At 42.3% G+C, this 22,433-nt stretch overlaps 1 protein-coding gene across 3 annotated transcripts in view; it reads right to left on the bottom strand.

The window, feature by feature from the left end:
* ttc23 (tetratricopeptide repeat domain 23) overlaps positions 1-22,433 on the bottom strand; it is a 22,946-nt gene extending 513 nt beyond the window's left edge. The window contains exons 1-11 of one of the 3 annotated variants that reach the window (XM_071416870.1): positions 22,085-22,433; positions 18,546-18,648; positions 15,605-15,731; positions 15,206-15,329; positions 14,920-15,076; positions 10,054-10,179; positions 6,112-6,283; positions 5,745-5,850; positions 5,207-5,334; positions 4,610-4,759; positions 150-232 (exon numbers count right to left, since the gene is read on the bottom strand). In XM_071416870.1, coding sequence (XP_071272971.1) covers positions 150-232; positions 4,610-4,759; positions 5,207-5,334; positions 5,745-5,850; positions 6,112-6,283; positions 10,054-10,179; positions 14,920-15,076; positions 15,206-15,329; positions 15,605-15,731; positions 18,546-18,631 — 1,259 coding nt within the window. In that variant the 5' untranslated portion in view covers positions 18,632-18,648; positions 22,085-22,433. The other 2 variants (XM_071416872.1, XM_071416869.1) reach the window with 2 other exon arrangements.

Here is a 22,433-nt window from a genome sequence, read left to right as displayed (position 1 = left end):
GGCAGACAGTGTAGGGAATGCCCTTTATCATTTTGCCAACACATTAAAGTCACTATTTTACTTTCTCTCACAACAATGTTCCTATTGATAAATGCATTGGATGTATAATGTGTTGGTATCGATGGTCATTACTGAGGTTGCAGACTTACTGGGCCAGCATGTCCACTGTCTTCTGCGTGGCTCTTGTCTTCTTATGCTGAGGGCCATACAGGACACTCTGAATGTCCAGACACTGAAACAGAAACAACAATGGGCTAGGTTCACTGTGGGGTAAGATATGATTTTAAATAGGAAAGGATATGACATACTTCTGAATCATTTAGCACAAAATCTGAGATTAAAGTTAATTCAAGTTCAAAGCACTTAGTGAATACAGTGCTTTTGTGTGAACGTATGACAAAAAGTATGGAGGCCGATGGATTGTTTTTGTCTACAAACAATATGAAAAGGTAGAGCTACACTTAGACAGCTGAGGGGTATCAAAACACTTCCTGTCCAATTCTGTAGAGAGCTCTTCCCATCCAGAAATAACCCCTCTAGTAACCAGGCTTCAGATAACACCAGTCTATCTGACTCACCCCAGGGAGTAGACACTGACCAGCACATTTCAGGGTATTTCTAGGACCAAACAATAACAAACCTGGCATCTGATCTGGTTTAATTGGTTTATAAGGTAAACTCAAGTAGCAGTGATGATCAAGAATGACTTTCTTTAATCAATGGAAATGAGTGGGGAATGACCACATTGTTTATCTACTGTATGTCAGAGCAGATTTGCTGAATGCACTGTAACCATAGAAAACAGTAATGTTGTTATCACACACACGTGCGTTTGATAACAACAATGAGAAAGATTATCAAACATTTCCACAATCAACATAAATCACAGGATGTCAACAGAACTTTGTGGAACCAAGGAAAGTGAGTGCTCAATGTTTCCTGCCTGGTGATGGAAGCGGCAGAGTAAAGGGCTCGGGGAAACTTTGGCAGATAGCCATCTGGCCTTGGATGTTTTCGTCAGTTCTCCCTGCTGCACTATGTAATGGAAGGACTTCTATTGCAACAGGAAGATGGAGAAAAATTACAAATGTTTGTGTGAGCCATTGTTTTCCCCTTTCATAAACTCTGAGTGTCATGTCAGAGTCAGGCTTCCTTTACAGTCCCCAAAGAGGAAAAAGTTTAGGATAAGTGCAACTCTCTCACTGTCAAGTTTCATGTATTTTTTCCTCTGAGAAATCTTCTTGGATTCTGTCCAGATTTCTAAATCTAACATCATGGCTCCAGAGAGCAACGGTTGTCATGATAACGGGGAAAGAACATGATAACACTGCACGTTATCTGTCAGGGGTACTTCAGAAAGGTTACCCATCCCATCCGGATAAGAAGCAGAGTGTGGGAGCTCTGAGTCACTCTGGGATACTTGGACCCACTTTGCACTTAGATACAATAACAAAGCAACATAGCAACAAGGCTCCTTAACTTACAGGCTTGTTATTACTAGTACTCTGAAATCCCCCTGAACTGGGCTATTTTAGTGTGTTTCTGGGGATGGAGAGAACAAGCTCAGAAGGCAAGGACGAAGAAAGTGTGTCAATGTATATGTGTGTCATACTTAGTATATAGCTATTGATAACAGGTATTTGCTATATGCATTAACTGTGTCTTTTATAAATCAAACATAATTGGCACATAATCACAGTGGTGTTGATAAGGAACTTGTAAGGCAACTTTTTGTTACCTGTTTTCTGAGTGAATGTCATCATATAAGTCTCATACTCCATCCGTATACAGAGACAGATTCAGGAACTTTTGATTTAGAAGGACGTAATGGCCTGACAGTCTAATTGGGGTCAGTAGCCCCTTTAATTTGACAGTGGTGAGCAAAGTTCCACACTCCGTCCACACTCCCCAGAACTATCTGGCTGTGTTCAAAAAGAGAAAGCAGCACAATTTAATTCTGTGTGACTTTTACACCAGAGAGTGGCTGGCTGAGCACACTGCACAGAGCCTAGATTAGCATGTTATTCTCAAGGCACTGAGCCTGAGAGACCATGGCAGAAATAGCTGCATATATATATATATATATATATAAGGGAGCTTCATAAACATACTCTCAGTGGTGTATTAATGTTAGGTTGCCATGCCCTGTGACTACTGGACTTTAGCAGAGCCCTCTCAAATAGCTTGGCAATAAGAAAGGGCTATACTCTGTACCTGAGTGTATGTGGGTGAGAGAGAGAACAGTAACTCCACGTAAACACAACATAGTCATATTTCCCTACGCTTAAAACATACAGGTAACTGCAAAAATAAAGGAAACACTCAAGTAAATGAGGGATACAAAGTATTTTGAAAGCAGGTGCTTCCACACAGATGTGGTTCCTGAGCAATTCACATCCCATCATGCTTAGGATCATGTATAAAAATGCTGGGCAGGCCCAGTTGCCCATTATTTTGGCTACCATGGCTATGCCCATATAGGATGGCAATGCCCCCATTCACAGGGCACCAGTGGTCACTGAATGGTTTGATGAACATGAAAACGATGTGAACCATATGCCATGGCCATCTCAGTCACCAGATCTCAACCCAACTGAATACTTAAGGGAGATTCTGGAACGGCGCCTGAGACAGTGTTTTTCATCACCATCAACAAAACACCAAATTATTGAATTTCTTGTTGAAGAATGGGGTCGCATCCCTCCAATAGAGTTCCAGACACTTGTAGAATCTATGACAAGGCGCATTGAAGCTGTTCTGACTCGTACTGACCCAATGTCCTATTAAGACACTTTATGTTGGTGTTTCCTTTATTTTGGCAGTTACCTTTAGTTATTAAGCCATATTTTATCCAACTGCACAGTAATAGAGAAGACATGGTAATGGAATATAACTGCTTTTTCTTATAGATGTTAAGTCCCCTATATGGAGGACTTTGAGCGGTTCTGGAATGGTTCCAACTGACATTTTGTTGTACAAAGCTCTCTGTGAACGTCGTAGGGTCCAGTGCCTTATAGTGCCAGAAAGCCTCATCTGCCTGCTCTCCACTACCACTCTGTCAGTGGAGCTGACATGAAGTGTCAGGTTTCACACCCCACATTTGCATAGGGAGTGCCATTTTCTGGCTTATCCAGACAAATAAATGATTTGCTCTCCGTCTGAGTGATGGAGCCCAGCCCGGGAGACAGCATAATAAAGGGGACAGTCTAGCAAATCCAACAGTTGTAGTTTCATCTCGCTGTGATATTCTCAGTCGGATTTAGAGATCTCAACATGAAAAAATATTAAATAATTTAATAGAATTGAAACACAACCACTTTCTCTTGGTCACACAAAATCACTTTGTTATAGCTAAAGTTGTAACGAGTCTGCAGCAATTAGAATGGTGTTTCTTCATCGCTCAGAGGAGGCTTGGCAGAAAATGCTCTGTTGTCAGTTATATGAAATGGTGCCAAATTTGTACTGTTACTAAATATGATCATATTTATTTTACAGTTATAAGAAAGGTGAAATCTTATAGTAAGTCGTTTCTAATTTTATTGTTACTTTATTTAGAAAGCATATTAGACATTTCAAGCCCTATTGCCCCACTTGTATAATAGGGGGGGGGAAATGTATATATATAGTGTACTATGTATTTGAAATTGTTTCCTCAAAATGGGAGTACACCTCAGCAATGCATAACAATGAGTTTTTCTCCAGAAAAGGGATTTCCGATCTTTCTAGAAAGGAAAGGGGGATACCTAGTCAGTTGTACATCTGAATGTATTCAACTGAAATGTTTCTTCTGCATTTAACCCAATCCCTCTGAATCAGAGAGGGGGGCTGCCTTAAGTGACAACCACGTCGTTGGCGCCCGGGGAACAGTGGGCTAACTGCCTTGCTCAGGGGCAGAATGACAGATTTTTACCTAGTCAGCTCAGGGATTCGATCAAGCAACCTTTCGGTTACTGGTCCAACTCTCCTAACCGCCAGGCTACTTGCAGTATTACTAGTTATTGTTTATGGCCAATTCATGAAAAATAATTACTTTTGAGTATGTCTACTTAGGGTGGAAATCTACATTTTGCCATATCATTCGACTGGTTTTAACATAATATTGCCCAGTGATCCTCAAACTGCCTTAAAATGTTCAATGCACCCGTTTTTATCTCAATATCAAATCATTTCTGTTTCACAATTAAGTACCTTACTATTGTTTTCAATAAAAATTGTCAAAAAGAAGCTTCTTAACAAAGAGCAATTTCTCAAGCAAGAATTTTGCTAGAACTGTCTGGGAGTGGTCTGAGTGGGGAGAGAAAAACTGAAAACTAGCTGTTATTGGCAGAGGTTTGGAACTCTCTTTCTTATTGATCTATTAACTAATTTACCACCTGGTGATGTCACCAGGCAGGCCAAAACTCCATCCCACCAAAACAGGCAGAAATTTCAAACAACTCTTACACTAAAAAAGCATTATCATAATTTTCAAAATGTCACAGTATTATTCCAACCTCATGGTGTGGAAAAATATACAGAACACAGGGAAATCACGTTTTTGACTGCATTGGGCCTTTAAAATCAGTGTTGGGCAACAAAAGGGAATGGTGGGTATAATGCCAGTGTTTACCTTGCTCATGGTCCTATGGGCATGCTTCACCTGGCCCTGGGTCATCTGCACCCCTCCAATCAGCTGTAGAGTGTCAGCCACCTCAGGACTCAGGTCACCAAATGTCTCTCTCTTCAAGGCCAGGGACTCCCTCTGGATCTCTACACACCTCTGACATAGTACATACACAACAACATTGGTTAATGACTACTTAGTGACTGCTTAGTGCATTTTATTTGTGTCTTCCCCTCCACTGATTCCGTATGGTCAGTCTTACGGAGCTTCAGGCAATTGAAGCTCACTATGGTGGCTATTCATTTCACAGACTCTCCTGTCTCAAAAACACCTGTCACCCTCTGTTACCCTCAGCTTGCCTGATCCTTAGTAGCAGATTAAACTATCCCTGTAAACATGACATGACTGACTGCAAGGTGGATTCCCACAATGCCATGTGAAAGAGGGAAGTCCCCTTGAGAATGTCAAACCTCTCAGAGCGACAGAACAGAGATGTCCGTGATGCTGTAAACACCTGGAAGACACGCTGTTAGTGCGATTAGACCACTGGTGTTGGTGGTCTATTGGAGTGTGTGTGAGTATGTGTGTGTATGCAGTACTGACCTCTTGCTGCCCAGTGAGGAGGAGGAAGCGACAGTAGTCATCCTGAAGGTTGAGAGTGACAGTAGCCTGTGGGCCTAGGGAGGTCCTGTATGTAATCAGACTCTCCTCATAGTAGTGTGCTGCTGAGTCTAGTCACAGATGGAAGATCACATAATCACTTATGATCTTCAACATATTACAGTATGTTATTTGTTTGCTTATTGGTGCTGCCTGCATTGCTTTTTACATAGTTTGTCCATTCCTCCACAGCTGATAATTCCTGGTAGTGGTTGCTCATATATTGTTGTTCATATAATGTAACTATACCGTGAAGTTCCATACATACAGGTCAGATGGGGGTGAACATTGATATGGGGGTGAACTCACACAACATGCTATTTCTACAAAACTATAATCAGCCTGCCTTCAAATTTATGAACTCAAAGAGCTTGACATAAGAGAGACAGAAAATGATTCATGTCCCCAACAACAACCCCCTATATAGCAGAGTTCCCCCATAGTGCACTGCAGCAGTCCTGTGTTGTATGAATAGACTCACCATTGTGGTGGGGCTCTGCTACAGTAGAGTAAGCCAAGGCCAGGCTGTGAGCGATGTGAGCCCCCTCCAGACCCCCAGGGCTCTGACTCAGAGCTATGGCATGAGCCTAGCAGAAACCCAAATGAAATAAGACAGATCACATATCACACTAAGGACTGAGGAGAACATTACCAAATAACAGGTCTCAGAGGCATTCTAACAGCCCTCAGCTCATCTTAAGATAGTCATATAGTCTGAGTAATATAGTCAGTATGTGTGTAATGTTAAGTCATTCATATAGTCGTGTGTAATGTTAATATAGTTATTCATATAGTCATGTTGTGTGTTGCTGTTTTGTGCCTGTATTCAGGTCTCATATGTCCCTTACCTTAGAGAGGTGCTCTAAAGCTCTGTCGAGGCGGCCTTGGGCCTGTTCGATGGCAGCCATGTCCTTATAGACGGAGCAGGCCTGACCTGCCCTTTCCCAGCCCTCCAGCAGCTGCAAACTACTCTCACACTGACCCAGGGCCTCCTCTGACCTGCCTTGCCGCTGGTACACCCTGCAGGAGAGATGGATGGGGCAGAGAGAGAGAGAAAGAGAATGAGAGAAAGAGGGAGGGAGAGTAAAGAAAAGCATTAGTGGTCGGGCTCTTTCTGTAGGCATGTTGCAGTGTTGAAATCTTGGCCCAGAGTGTTGGTCAGAACTGTGCCAAGAGTGGGGCCTGAGGAGGAACGTCGAACTAGGCCTGGCTGGGTCTAGCGGACTGCTGCCTCTGATGTCAGGTGCAGTGAGTGCAGACTATAATAGGAGATTCCTACACAAAGAACTGTTTACTCCGTCTCTGACTGTGTCCTTTCAGATGGTCTCTAATGGTCTCTCCTCTGGGAAGACTGAGGAGTGTGTTGCTCTCAGAGCCACATTATAAATAAAGACTTACTGACACTGCCTAACAAGTCCAGCACCTCGCGGAGCAACCACACAAGAGCTCCACACCAGGATGTCTAAATTAGGTTTGTCCTGGTAGTCACAACACAGTGGAGATCCTCTGCACCAGTAAAGAATGCAGCCAGTTCCTTACATAGGCTGTGAACAGATATCTGATGAGACGAAAACAAAAACTGCACTAAAATGGTAAAATCACCCCTGTTGTAAGACACTGTTGTAACAACATGTATATTTGCTGTTGATATGAGGCAGCACGTAGGCAGTTAATAATGTGCCACTCCGAGGACAACACCAGCTCTGGATCTCTGTACAATAGGCCTTCAGTCTGTGGTCTAACACCCTCAGTCACCACATAGGGGGGTGGGTGATGGGATGCTAGCAGGGGGCTGCAGCAGAGCAGAGACTTGCATCATCCTCAGCAAGGACACTAGTCAGACATCAATCCATCTAGCCTGCTAATAGCCTCAACACCCCACAGGTTTCTAATACCTATGTTTTACTTAAGAATTGCACTGTTGGTAAGCATGTCAGTGCACGTGACAAATAAACTTTGATTTGATTCAGACACTAATGGAGTCTAAATTCAATCCAGCTCTGCTGTTCGTAGGTGGCCTTCCTCAGAGGGAATACTGTTCGCATCAATACCCCGGTACAGGACTACTACTTCAGCAGGAAAACACCCCATCATTAATGAATCTCTCTACATGGTCCTTGCACAGTAAAGCAGGTGATTTTTTGCTGACAGTCATTTTCTATTATTTACCCCATAAATACTAGTATAAATGACTACAAATCAAAACATCAGTGTGTATAGTTAGTGCAGTGAAATGTTGGTTGTGGAAGGTAGCACTAAATTAATATCTCTGAGATTTCCCATCAATCCCTGATTATCAAAGCAAGCCTTGATGGGAGCTGGTCTGCATGGGAATGGGACGGCTTCCCCCCTCAGGCATCAGAAATTCCAGAGAACAGCACAGCCTTTTAGGGCAGCTGGGATGGCTGGCTGCATTAGCAGAAGCTCTGTGTGCTCATTGCCCAGGCCAGCGTACTGCCTTCTTGTCCACATAGACAGACCTGTGGACAATACCACTGCATCCCCTCATTCACCAGCTGATGCCACCCTCCCAAGCTTCCTGTTCCTGGCACAGGAGGCAGTATATCATCTGCAGCTGACATCTAATTCACTGTACACAGAGCAGAGCAATAACGTAATTAGTGATTTTCACATGAACTGCCAAGCAGCCCACACGGCCCTCTGTTTAGTAATGCATACCAGACCAATACTGACGCATGTAGGGGCCCTCAAAGGTTTGCTCTTTATACAGGGAAAATTATACAGTGTTCACAAAGCCAGTTCTATTAGAATGCTAGCTTCGTCAGGGATTTAACACACCCTGTCGACACTTGGTTGTTAATTTGTGGAATTTAAAAAAAGTTATAATTTAATACAAATTAAATGTGCTGATACGAAAGCAACTTTTGAAAATGAACACTGATTAAAAGTGAAATGATGTCTGATCTCGCAAACAATGTAAAGTATGTTTAGATAGGTGTAATCTAGAGCCAAACGTGTTGATTTTTAATCTGAGGGTATCCTGCTATTAACAGACTTGTTGAATTATGCAAGAGAGCGTGACAAATACAGTAATTAATGAGGCAGTCTAGACAGCGCAGGAGAATGCAGGTAGGGTAGACAGAGCAGGTAGGGTAGACAGAGCAGGTATGGTAGACAGAGCAGGTCTTTGGTGGTTGCAGCCCTGTTCCACCCCTTTATGTTAATTTATATGGGTATCTTCATTCATTGTCCAACTGTTGCATTTATTAGAATTGTTTTCAAAACCTTTTAACAATAACTTAGTACAGGTGGCAAAATAAACTATAATACTGTGATCAGTATTTCATATTGTGCTCATCACACTGGCACCTTGCATATACTGTACCTCTACAATGAGTTAAATGGAAAATCTCCAACTGGACCTGAAACTGTGTGAAAGCTTGTTTTATTGTTCCAGGCTTTTGTGGGGACATTCACACTGGTCACAACATTACAGTCCTGTTGACTAGGGTGCTACAGAAGCCAGCCAAGTTCAGTCATCCTCCAACAAAAGAGCTTTAGCAAGCTTACAGACCAGCGAGCGTCCGCACATTTTTCCAATTTCACAAATTGCGTAAACAAACAGTCAGTCATAAAAACTTAAAAGGATGACCTCACCCCCAAATACTTTTTACCTCAGCTCCCTTCAAGTTGAAACAACTCTAATCCTACTAATATTCCACACTGAGTACCTGGGTATATCGGTACCACATTTGCCTCAGCCATGTCTTGTCATCAATATTGACTTGTACAGCAAATATTGTGTATTCATGAATTACTCAAATTATGTTTTGACAAATCCATAACAGTGAAGTTAATACAACTTAAGTGTGGAAGGGTGGGAAAGCATCAATATACTTCAGCAAAAACAGTGTTACCCTACAACTGAACAAAATGATCAATGCCGTTTAGTGCAAAAAGCCTCCTCAGTACACAATGATTAGCTATTACAGGCAGAGCAGTGAGGGAATCATGAAATATGAATGCAGGGCTGGGGATGTGTTATCCTCCCTGCCCCTGCTCCACTGATCCAGCAGACACTGAACCAGTGGGAAGTGCAATAACCCCAGTCACAGCTGGTCTGCAGCTGCGCATGCTCACACCCCATGGGCTTGACAATAGGCCTGGGAGAACAGCTTGATGTTTACATCGAGAGAAAAAAACTACTTTGAGGGTACTTTAGGCACTTCTACTGTGAGGACCAGGTTAAGATAATTCAGAGACTTTCCATGACACTACTGGTCTAAACTAGAGCAGAAAAGACCACATTGTTTGAGTGAAATGAACCATTAAAATGTATCTCAATAGATGGATTTTCTCAGTGGACATGTTAGACATTGTCTCCATCTTGTGGCCAAAACCTAATGTCTTTCCCAGTGGCTATACTCAGATAAACAGTATTAATAACAGGCTGTTATTGTGGCTTCAAGGTAACAGGCTGTATGTTGACATCTGAACATATAGGTATATTTGATACAACAGTCTTATCTGAATCTACAATGACACTTCACTTGAACATTAACTTGTTTTTGTTTGAGAAGTGCCAAGGTATTCAGACTTCAACCTGAATATGATACTGAAGGAGGAGTCTGTGGAAATAAATAGAGTAGCATAGCGTGCGATACCTAAAGAGGAATCCAGTAAATATCAAAAGTGCTCTCTGCTGTCACAGCGGACGTTGTAGTAAAGGCCACATTGGCCAGATAGACACAATGCTCCAAATAAGATACTTTTGAAAGTGATTTGACACAAAATATTTCTGCAGATCAGTTAAGTTCTCTCTATAATACCTGGACAGAGACGTGGATATCTCAAACTCAGTCTCCATTTTCTCCTCCGTGCTTATGCCTCCTAGCTGATGAAGATCTACCACAATCCTCTCTGCTTTTCGATGATTAGACTCTGCTTCCTCGAGAGTTGGGATGGTTAAAGAGTATTGCATAATCAACATTAAAGCAGTAATACATTAATTTACCCTTGGACATTTAACCATGCAGTTGTTTGAATTCACATTTAGACAATCATTCTCCTAATGTTTTTGGGGCTTCCATTACAAATATCTAATCATTCTCCTAATGATTCTCCTAAAGCTCAGGCCTATTTCCTTGAGCCAGAGCTTTATCCAGACAGATTACCAGGATGCATGCTCAGAGCATGAACTGACCAACTGGCATGTGTCTTTAATTACATTTTTAACCGTTCCTGACACAGTCTGTAATACCTACAGTCGTGGCCAAAAGTTTGAGAATGACACAAATATTAATTTTCACAAAGTCTGCTGCCTCAGTTTGTATGATGGCAATTTGCATATACTCCAGAATGTTATGAAGAGTGATCAGATGAATTGCAATTAATTGAAAAGTCCCTCTTTGCCATGTAAATGAACTGAAGAGAGAGAGGGGAGCGGTTCAATTGTTGTGAAGAAGGCTTCAGGGCGCCCAAGAAAGTCCAGCAAGCGCCAGGACCGTCTCCTAAAGTTGATTCAGCTGTGGGATCGGGGCACCACCAGTACAGAGCTTGCTCAGGAATGGCAGCAGGCAGGTGTGAGTGCATCTGCACGCAGTGAGGCGAAGACTTTTGGAGGACGGCCTGGTGTCAAGAAGGGCAGCAAAGAAGCCACTTCTCTCCAGGAAAAACATCAGGGACAGGCTGATATTCTGCAAAAGGTACAGGGATTGGACTGCTGAGGACTGGGGTAAAGTCATTTTCTCTGATGAATCCCCTTTCCGATTGCTTGGGGCATCCGAAAAAAAGCTTGTCCGGAGAAGACAAGGTGAGCACTACCATCAGTCCTGTGTCATGCCAACAGTAAAGCATCCTGAGACCATTCATGTGTGGGGTTGCTTCTCAGCCAAGGGAGTGGGCTCACTCACAATTTTGCCTAAGAACACAGCCATGAATAAAGAATGGTACGAACATATCCTCCGAGAGCAACTTCTCCCAACCATCCAGGAACAGTTTGGTGACGAACAATGCCTTTTCCAGCATGATGGAGCACCTTGCCATAAGGCAAAAGTGATAACTAAGTGGCTCGGGGAACAAAACATCGATATTTGGGTCCATGGCCAGGAAACTCCCCAGACCTTAATCCCATTGAGAACTTGTGGTCAATCCTCAAGAGGCGGGTGGACAAACAAAACCCCACAAATTCTGATAAACTCCAAGCATTGATTATGCAAAAATGGGCTGCCATCAGTCAGGATGTGGCCCAGAAGTTAATTGACAGCATGCCAGGGCGGATTGCAGAGGTCTTGAAAAAGAAGGGTCAACACTGCAAATATTGACTCTTTGCATCAACTTCATGTAATTGTCAATAAAAGCCTTTGACACTTATGAAATGCTTGTAATTATACTTCAGTATTCCATAGTAACATCTGATAAAAATATCTAAAGACACTGAAGCAGCAAACTTATTTTTTTTGTGTCATTCTCAAAACTTTTGGCCACGACTGTACATGTTTCAACCACACCACCAAACTCCGCACCCAAGAATAACTACAGCCCCATAGCACTCACATTTGTAGCCATGAAATGCTTTGAAAGAATGGTTATGGCTCACATCAACACCATCATCACAGAAACTCTGGACCCACTTCAATTCGCATACCGCCCCAACAGATCCACAGATGACGCCATCTCTATCGCACGCCACCACTGCCCTTTCCCACCTGGACAAAAGGAACAACTAAGTGAGAATGCTGTTCATTGACTACAGCTCAGCATTCAACACCATAGTGCCCTCCAAGTTCATTACTAAGCTAAGGACCCTGGGACTGAACACCTCCCTCTGCAACTGGATCCTGGACTTCCTGACGGGCTGCCTCCAGGTGGTGAGGGTAGGCAACAACACATCCGCCACACTGACCCTCAACACGGGGGCCCCTCAGTCCCCTCCTGTCCACCCTGTTCAACCACAACTACGTTGCAGCGCACGAATCCAACACCAACATTAAGTTTGCTGACGACACAACAGTAGTTGATCACCGACAACGATGAGACAGCCTACAGGGAGGTCAGAGACCTGGCAGTGTGGTGCCAGGACAACAACCTCTTCCTCAACGTGGGCAAGACAAATTAGCTTATCGTGGACTACTGGAAACGGAGGGTCAAACACGCCCCCATTCACATCGACAAGGCTGTAGTGGAGCGGGTCGAGAGCTTCAAGTTCTTTGGTGTCCACATCACTAAAGACCTATCATGGTCCAAACACACCAACACAGTCGTGAAGAGGGCACGACAACACCTCTTCCCCCTCAGTAGGCTGAAAAAATTTGGCAGATGCTCAAAAGGTTCTACAGCTGCACCATTGAGAACATCTTGACTGACTGCATTACAGCTTGGTATGGCAACTGCTCGGGATCCAACCACAAGATGCAACAGAGGGTAGTGCGTATAGCCCAGTACATCACTGAGGCTGAACTCAGTACCATCCAGGACCAGGCAGTGTCATTGGAAGGTCCTAAAAATTGCCACCTAAGTCATAGGCTGCTCTCTCCGGTAACGCACGGCAAGCAGTACCAGTGTGAAAAGTCTGGGACCAAAAGGCTTCTGAACAGCTTCTACCCCCAAGCCATAAGATAGCTGAACAGTAAATCAAATGTCTACCCGGACAATTTACATTGACCCCCTTTATTGTATCTTTATTTTTCTGCACTGACTATCTTGCACTGGCTCTACCCACACACACACTACACCGACACTCATACACAAAACACACACACGCTGCTGCTACTCTGTTTATTATATATCCTGATTGCCTAGTCACTTTTACCCTCACCCACATGTACAGTTGAAGTCGGAAGTTTACATACACCTGAGCCAAATACATTTAAACTCAGTTTCACAATTCCTGACATTTAATCCTAGTAAAATTCCCTGTCTTAGGTCAGTTAGGATCACCACTTTATTTTAAGAAGGTGAAATGTCAGAATAATAGTAGAGAGAATTATTTATTTCAGCTTTTATTTATTTCATCACATTCCCAGTGGGTCAGAGGTTTACATACCATACACTCAATTTGTATTTGGTAGCATTGCTACTTGGGTCAAACGTGTCGGGTAGCCTTCCACAAGCTTCCCACAATAAGTTGGGTGAATTTTGGCCCATTCCTCCTGACAGAGCTGGTATAACTGAGTCAGGTTTGTAGGCCTCCTTGCTCGCACACGCTTTTTCAGTTCTGCACATAAATTTTCTATAGGATTGAGGTCAGGCATTTGTGATGGCCACTCCAATACCTTGACTTTGTTGCCACAACTTTGGAAGTATGCTTGGGGTGATTGTCCATTTGGAAGACCCATTTGCAAACAAGCTTTAACTTCCTGACTGATGTCTTGAGATGTTGCTTCAATATATCCACATAATTTTCAAGCCTCATGATGCCATCTATTTTGTGAAGTGCACCAGTACCTCCTGCAGCAAAGCACCCCCACAACATGATGCTGACACCCCCGTGCTTCACGGTTGGGATGGTGTTCTTTGGCTTGCAAGCCTCCCCCTTTTTCCTCCAAACATAACGATGGTCATTATGGCAAACAAAAATAGAACTGTTTGATCAGACCAGAGGTCATTTCTCCAAAAAGTATCATCTTTGTCCCCATGTGCAGTTGCAAACCATAGTCTGGCTTTTTTATGGTGGTTTTGGAGCAGTGGCATCTTCCTTGCTGAGCTGCCTTTCAGGTTGTTGATATAGGACTCGTTTCACTGTGGATATAGATACTTCTGTACCTGTTTCCTCCAGCATCTTAACAAGGTTCTTTGCTGTTGTTCTGGGACTGATTTGCACTTTTCGCACCAAAGTACATTAATCTCCAGGAGACAGAACGTGTCTCCTTCCTGAGCGTTATGACAGCTACGTGGTCCCATGGTGTTTATACTCGCGTTCTAATGTTTGTACAGATGAACGTGGTACCTTCAGGTGTTTGGAAATTGCTCCCAAGGATGAACCAGACATGTGGAGGTCTACAATTTTTTGTCTGAGGTCTTGGCTGATTTCTTTTGATTTTCCCATGATGTCAAGCAAAGAGGCACTGAGTTTGAAGGTAGGCCTTGAAATACATCCACAGGTACATCTCCAATTGACTCAAATGATGTCAATTAGCCTATCAGAAGTTTCTAAAGCCATGACATCCTTTTCTGGAATTTTCCAAGCTGTTTAAAGGCACAGTCAACTTAGTGTATGTAAACTTCTGACCTACTGGAATTGTGATACAGGGAATTATAAGTGAAATAATCTGTCTGTAAACAATTGTTGGAAAAATGACTTGTGTCATGCACAAAGTAGATGTCCTAACTGACTTGCCAAAAATATAGTTTGTTAACAAGACATTTGTGGAGTGGTTGAAAAACGAGTTTTAATTGCTCCAACCTAAGTGTATGTAAACTTCCCACTTCAACTGTACTTACTGTATTACCTCAATCTCGTACCTCTGCACATTGATTCGGTACCGGTACTCCTTGTATATACCCTCGTTATTGTTATTTTATTGTGTTTTATTGTGTTACTATTTCCTTTTTTATTTAGCAAATATTTGTCATACTTTTTAACTCTGCATTGTTGAGAATGGGCTCGTAAGTAGTAATTTAATGTTAAAGTCTACACTTGTTGTATTCACCGATGAAATTTAATTTATCACAGAAACAATGTGGGTAAAGGATATTTTGCCAGCAGCAGAGTGGCGCCTCCCTGTGTTAGGTATATGTTGAGGAGACAGGTGAGAATGTGGACCCTGTCCTCCCGGCTGGTGGAGTTGGGGGTGCAGAAGGGGAGCAGTTCACTGGCTCTGGCTGAGTGCTCCTGGGCCTGCACTGCCCAGCCTGTGGGAATCAGGGACAACACATGGGTCATTCCAAGATTTGGTAAGGTATAAATATATACAATATTAACCGTTATAAACTCTTTATAAATGGTACCTCATTGTAAAAGCTAATCACAACATAATTCACCTTTAAACTGTAGGTATGCTTTAGCCAGTCTGACATGGGCTTGGGCTAGTTTCAGTTGCCCATCTCCATACACCAGTCTTGTAAGAGCCACACAGCGGACAAGGTCCTGGATACAAGCATCAAACTGTCCGGACAAACATTTCATTATTGTTGACGTACAGGACCAACAAGATGCTGTACTGAAAAAGGCCTTTATGCTGAGTGGTACTGTACATGCATTATACCTTTGATAAGAGAATGATACAATTCCTGAACATAACAGGGTGACTATGACATCTACAGAAGGTTAAGACAACCTTCACACACTTTGCAGGTATCTCTGGTTATAGTACTATCCACCTCACCCCATTGCATGCAGGTGTCAGAATGGAAAGCAACTTAAATCCTCTATAGGTCTACCTGTTGAGTGTCTGCAAAGGCTTGGGCCCTGCTATCATACTGGGTAAGTTTTTCCTCGGGAGTCATCATCATCGACTCTCCCGTGTCATCCATTCCTCTCTGAGAGACACTTGCCAGTCCTTTATCACTATGAGGATAAAGGTGCTTTCAAATTATCTACCTGGGTAACACAATCATCAGCAGCGGCACCAGCAGCATTTTTCTAATAATAGACATGCACAATTCACATTGACTCGAATGCGCAGAATTGATCTCTTCGAAAGGATTTTTTTTTTTTCAACATCAGTTTTACAGCAATGCATGCACAAGCACAATGTATAACTTACGATTCTCCACCTTCAACTAATCCAAGTCCTGGTTTGGAGCGTGTGTTTGTCATTGTAAAATTATCATTCATTTTTATGTAAAAAAATGCCATGTTTGTTTCTTTTTTACATCCGTTGTCGTGGATACGGCAGTATGAGTCATAATCAGCAAAGGTTCATCATAAATCAATGCGCGACATTTAATTTTTTATTTTGTTGGTTGTATTCATCATACAACCACAAACAGTTAACTCGGGGTGTTCATACAAGCAAGCTTCCACTAATATAAAACTTAAAAATCAAAAAGCGCTAAATGTAACTTCCTGATCAAATGTCACGTGACCGACAATGTTCTACAGCACCAGACCACTTTATACACGTGCAAATATTTGTGCAGACATATTGTTTTATGTTAAATCAGGCTTTGTTTTGAGCTCGAATTAATAAAAATATGTGATATAAGGCCTACTTCTCAGACCCAGGTGTGTCTGACAACAGCTGATGAGGTGGCAGGATGTAGCTGACAATAAATGATGGGGAACATGCCGTGTTGATTATTGTACGCTAGCTTTTTAGGCTATTGCGGCATTTTCACAAAATTATTGGCCTACCCTTATTTTGTGTATTTATCACCGGTGGTGATAGTGATGGTTTGTCGGGACTGGGGCTTTCGAGTGACGCAGCGGTCTAAGGGACTAAAGCTCAGTGCTAAAGGCGTCACTACAGACCCTGATTCGATCCCCGACTGTATCACAACCGATCGGGCGCACAATTGGCCCAGAGTCGTCCGGGTTAGGGGAGGGTTTGGCCGAGGTAGGCCGTCATTGTAAATAAGAATTTGTTCTTCACGGACTTGCCTAGTTAAATAAATACAAATAAAAAATAAAGCTAAAACGCTATGGTTGTCAACAACTGTTGTCCCCGACGTGATAACTGTATAGAGCTTTACTCCATCTAGACATACCATCAGTGTTATAAGAGGGTATGGAATTTGCGTAGTGGCTATTCGGCCCGTGTGCGGATTGTCTGGGTTCTGTAATTGGATGACTCAGGAGGGGTACCCTGTTCACCGGGTGCCGGCGGTTAAATCAAAATTATGACGTGCTTACGGCCTTCCAGGAACAGGGTTGCTACCCCTGCCTAAAGGCGTCAGCATAGGTTCCGTTTGCTCCTAGCATAACCCAGCTAGGCGAAGGGACCGCCTGTACTCTTAAACACACCAAAGACCTTCGCTTGAAAAATGAGATGAAATAAGCAATAATTACTGTTGTTTTCCCCTCTTGAGACACCTTAGCAACAACATGGCCAGAAACACTTCCTCAAAATAGTCCGAATTCATCTAAGATAAATCAATGTTGACGTTTTTGCCGAATAGTAGATCTAGCTAAGATGTTTGGTGCAGTATTTATCAAATACAAAAATAAGCATGTAAACTAGTTGCACAGATAGAACAATGAGACAGATATTTCACCGGATGTATAAATGTGAAACATCCGCTTGGCGTTTCCACTGACTACCAAAAAGTGGTAGCCCAGTGGGAGAAGTTGGAACGAGATGGAATTTGGCCAACATTCTGCACATTTTCTCATCGATGAAGCATTTGATCTCAATATAGTTTTCTGTTCGCAAAACTAGAATATGTTATGAACAGAGTGGATTACGTTTCGTAAACTTGAACCTTTGCCAAAGTTGTAAAAAAATATATTTAAAAATCGCGTTGTTTAGAAGTGCAAAGGGGAATTGAGCTATTGCACACGCGCACTTCAAAGTAGGCGTTCCCTAACGGAAATATGCAGACGTTTGCTAGAACGGGCTAATAGTATCTCGCTAGCTCGTGCTTGGCTCTGCCCACCTCCTTGCTTGTTCTGCCCACTATGACTAATTTGTTCCCATTGGAAACGACAGGCTGTGGGCTATCTTGGTCTAGTTATACAAATCTTTGCTAGTCGTCTCTCAGTTGAATGACAACAAACACTTACTGTTCCCACTCCTAAATCAAATCTAATTTGATTTGTCCCATACACATGGTTAGCAGATGTTAATTAGAGTGTAACCGATGTGAAATGGCTAGCTAGTTAGCGGGGTGCGCGCTAATAGCGTTTCAATCGGTTACGTTGAAGTAGTTGTTCCTCTTGCTCTGCAAGGGTTGCGGCTTTGGTGCAGCGATGGGTAACGATACTTCGAGGGTGGCTGTTGTCGATGTGTCCGGAGGGTCCTTGGTTCGAGCCCAGATAGGGGCGAGGAGAGGGACGGAAGCTATACTGTTTGTTACACGAGTGTAGCGAAATGCTTATGCAGTAATATCTAACAAGTAATCTAACAATTTCACAACAACTACCTTACAAGTGTAAGGAATTAATAAGATTATGTACATAAACGTATATGGATGAGCGATGGCCGAACGGCATAGGCAAGATGCAGCAGATGGTATAGGGTACAGTATATAAATATGAGATGAGTAATGTAGTGTATGTAAACATGATATAAAGTCGCTAGTGATACATTTATTACATGTGGCTAGAGATTTGAGTCAGTATGTTGGCAGCAGCCACTCAATGTTAGTGATGGTCTGATGGCCTTGAGATAGAAGGTGTTTTTCAGTCTCTTGGTCCCAGCTTTGATGCACCTGTACTGACCTCGCCTTCTGGATGATAACGGGGTGAACAGGCAGTGGCTCAGGTGGTTGTTGTCCTTGATGATCTTTTTGACCTTCCTGTGACATCGGGTGGTGTAGGTGTCCTGGAGGGCAGGTACAGCTGTTTCAGTTAATGATTGTGTTTCAACCTACATATTGAATTGATGATCATTAGCACCTGTTTGGTATAATGTTTAATCATACACCTGACTATATGCCTACAAAATCCCAGACTTTGTGCAAGTGTACCTACAAGAATTGATGCTGTTTTGAAGGCAAAGGGTGGTCACACCAAATATGGATTTGATTTAGATTTTTCTTCTGTTCACTCACTTTGCATTTAGTTAAATGATAAATATAATCTATTAACATGTCTAATTTGAAATCATTCTTACTTTATAGCATTTTTTCACACCTGCCTAAAACTTTTGTTTAAAGTTTTGCTACCATTCATACAATAAACTGTGAAGGTTGTTGTATCCCCATTCATTTCAATGGTGCAATGCAGGCTTCAACATTCTAAACTGAAATGCCACAGAACTTTCAGAATTCAAACTAAAATATAAAAACACATTCTGAAGGAACGCATTCAAAGGAAATGGCATTTTCTAATCATTTGTATTATTGTTTTGCCGCTTGTTGGAGCTTCCAAATGTGGACAGTGTGCCGATTGTGAAATGTGTCCCTGTGTCGATTATGATATGTGGCCCATGTACCAAATGTGAAATATGGCCTGTAGCCTATGCCAATTGTCTGACAAAGAGGGGCAAAATACCACAAACAATCACAAAATATTGGGTTTCAGAAAGACTAATAGTATGGGTTTCAGGCCTCAGGACTCTGAAGATATGGCGTTAACCAAAAAATCTGCCAAAGTATAGACATGAATGCTGGTTAGCCAATGAGCGGTAAGACCCCACCTTTGATTTACAGTGCAATCTGAGGCCGGCACAGTCCATTTAATGACAATTCAAAAAACAAAAAAAATCTTCTCTGTGTGTTGCCACCTTGTCTTGGTAGAGCTTGTTAGTCCCAAAGATCCCAATAGGGGGAGGTTCCAGACTAAGAGGGATCCTAAACAAATTTCCAGAATGGAAAACATTGCCATCAGTTTGTCAAAACCACTCTTACTGCAACACAAAGTCCTTTAACGCTTAAATTACACCCAATGTAAGTAGGCAATGCAAAAACGAAGTACCTGGAGCTGAAGACAAATATGACTGTTTGATGTGCTATGTTGTTGCATCATTCCCATGCTCCAATCCTTAATGTCAAGAACATGTGCTTTTTGGTGCTAGCTCTAAGGACCTCACCTCATGATACAAAATGTGGCGTAATACAGCTATATAGGATGTGTCTACTTATTGTTAAATCCAGAGCAGGCTGGTAGGAGCTATAAGAGGAAATGCTCATTGTAATGGCTGGAATGGAATTAATGGAGTGGCTCCAAACACATGGAAACAACGTGTTTGACTCCGTTCCATTCCAGCCATTACAATGAGCCTGTCCTCCTAAAGCTCCCCGCACCAGCCACCTGTGGTTAAATCCTTTATGAAAAATGTAGCATTTCTAGTTTCCTTGAGAACCGACTTTACAATAGGCATATTGTCATAATTACACCAATAAATAATATGCTTTCTTATTGTTTGATTCAACAGCTCATAAAATTCCTTATTTTGGCGACGATCTTTAAAGGGCACTAGGGAAGGAGGAAATTGCTCCTATTACTACTCCATTCGTTTCTAATATGGGTGATCTTTATGGGTTTATTGGTTTATAGTCAACTGTCCTGGAGTGTGAGGATATACAGACCACCTTGGTGCGGTCCCACAAGGGACGGTGTAATCATTTTCCAATGGAGACATTTAATAAAAGCTTGCTCCAGCCAAGTGGAAATCCAGTTAGAGGAATCCCTATCCATCATCATTACCGAGTGTCTTTGGGTCTGTGTATTTGTCCCCTTTCAATGGGCTATGCCAAATCCCTTCTTTTGCTGAAGATGTCAATAAGGTAATATACTTAGACTGCATTAAATAACGTGTTCACTTTATTAGGTTTACTAGCAGTGAATAATCCAGGCTGTATCACAACCGGCTGTGATTGGGAGTCCCATAGGACGGCACACAATTGGCCCAGCGTCATCTGGGTTTGGCCAGTCTAGGCCATTGTAAATAAGAATTTGTTCTTAACTGACTTGCCTAGTTAAATAAAGGTTAAATTAAAATAAATAATAATACACACAAAATAGTGCCAAAATATCAGTATTTTGAGTAGACCTATTAATTAGGATTTAACACAACTAGAGCTGGGATTTCAAACTCTGTAATACAAGTGACTCCTGATAAGTGCTATAAAGTTTCATTCCGATAACATGTGTTTTAGTGCATGCTGTCACAACAGCCTCAATTTATTGCATTTATTTGGAGTTGATTAATCTGTATCAAGACAGATGTGACCATGATCTCAATTGCCATGCCTGTAATAATGTATACACGCAGCATGCTATAATCTAGTGGTTACAGCGTTGGGCCAGTAATCTGTCGTTCTGCCCCTGAGCAAGGCAGTTAACCCACTTTTCCCCGGAGCCGAAGACGTGGATGTTGATTATGGCAGCCACCCGCACCTCTCTGATTCAGAGGGGTTGGGTTAAATCCAGAAGACACATTTCAGTTGAATGCATTCAGTTGTACAACTGACTAGGTATTTCCCTTTCCTGCTTTATTCTTTCCCTGATGATGGGGCTGCTGGACCATAGACTGTATTGCACAGCTGGGAAGTAAAATTTTCTAATGATCCAATAGATGTCAGTAAAGTACCAGACATCCATCCCTTTCACGCTCTGTGGCCTTCTTGAATATAGTGTGTGTTGGTGATACATTTACACATTTTGAAGGGAGACATTTGTGCTGCTGGCAATATACTGACTTTAGACACTGATATGGTATTGATTGAAACTTTTATTTTACCTTGGGGGTTGAGTCAATACCTTAAGTATACTTTTTATTTCTAGAAGTTATTAAAAATATTATTAAAGGTTACTGAAGAAGACAAGACAGATTTCACAAATACGCCTGGATGTTCATGAAATCTCTGTACTGGACAAGCCCCTCAAATGTAAACTGTATCAAGTTCCATCTGAGAATGTCCTGCAGGTTAGATAGGTCAGCGAACCCCCCTGTTGATATTCTGCTTCAACACTACAATCTCTAGGGTGGCATTTTATCCATGTCCTAATCAACACTTAAAGAGCAGACATTATGCCAACTGCATGAGAAATGAGAAAATGTAAATGTACTTTTATAAATATCCATCTAAACACCCCTGTCTTAAAACCATGCCAAACTAACAAGAATTTATGTACTTTTATAAATATCCATCTAAACATCTGTCTTAAAACCATGCTAAACTAACACGAATTGATGTCTCTGTGGCTGCTTTAAGAAATTGGTCTCTAGAGAGAGTTTGTAGGTTAATTTATTCTCTATCAGGTTGGCAGTGTGTGTGTGCTGTCACCAGTTTTAAACCTGCGGCAGTGCTCACCTTGTTTGCAGAACTGCCCAAGATAACTTATAATAGCTCCTTAGGGTGGCTGCTGCCGGTTGACTCTGGCAGTGCATAAGAAAGCAGTTTATTTGTTTGTTTGTCCCGTGAGTTTTTGGCCGGGCTGTCCTGGGTCCTGTTTGGCTTGGGTCCCTGTTGGGCTTCTATTTCTGAAACCCAAGTGGCTCTTAATGAACCTGGCAGGGCTGGCACGGGTCCTCAGCAAACCCAGGCCTGAGCAGACCCTTCTTCTTCTGCCTTGGCAGACACCCTCCGTTTGCTCTCTCTGGCTTCCTAATTTAGTAACGGCGGATAAAAATATGCGCTAACGAACAAGGTCTGGTATGTC

Source organism: Salvelinus alpinus, chromosome 9, assembly GCF_045679555.1.
Source record: "Salvelinus alpinus chromosome 9, SLU_Salpinus.1, whole genome shotgun sequence".
Lineage (NCBI taxonomy): Eukaryota > Metazoa > Chordata > Actinopteri > Salmoniformes > Salmonidae > Salvelinus > Salvelinus alpinus.
The sequence above is the reverse complement of the archived record's forward strand: the minus strand, read 5'-3'. Positions and strand labels throughout refer to the sequence as shown.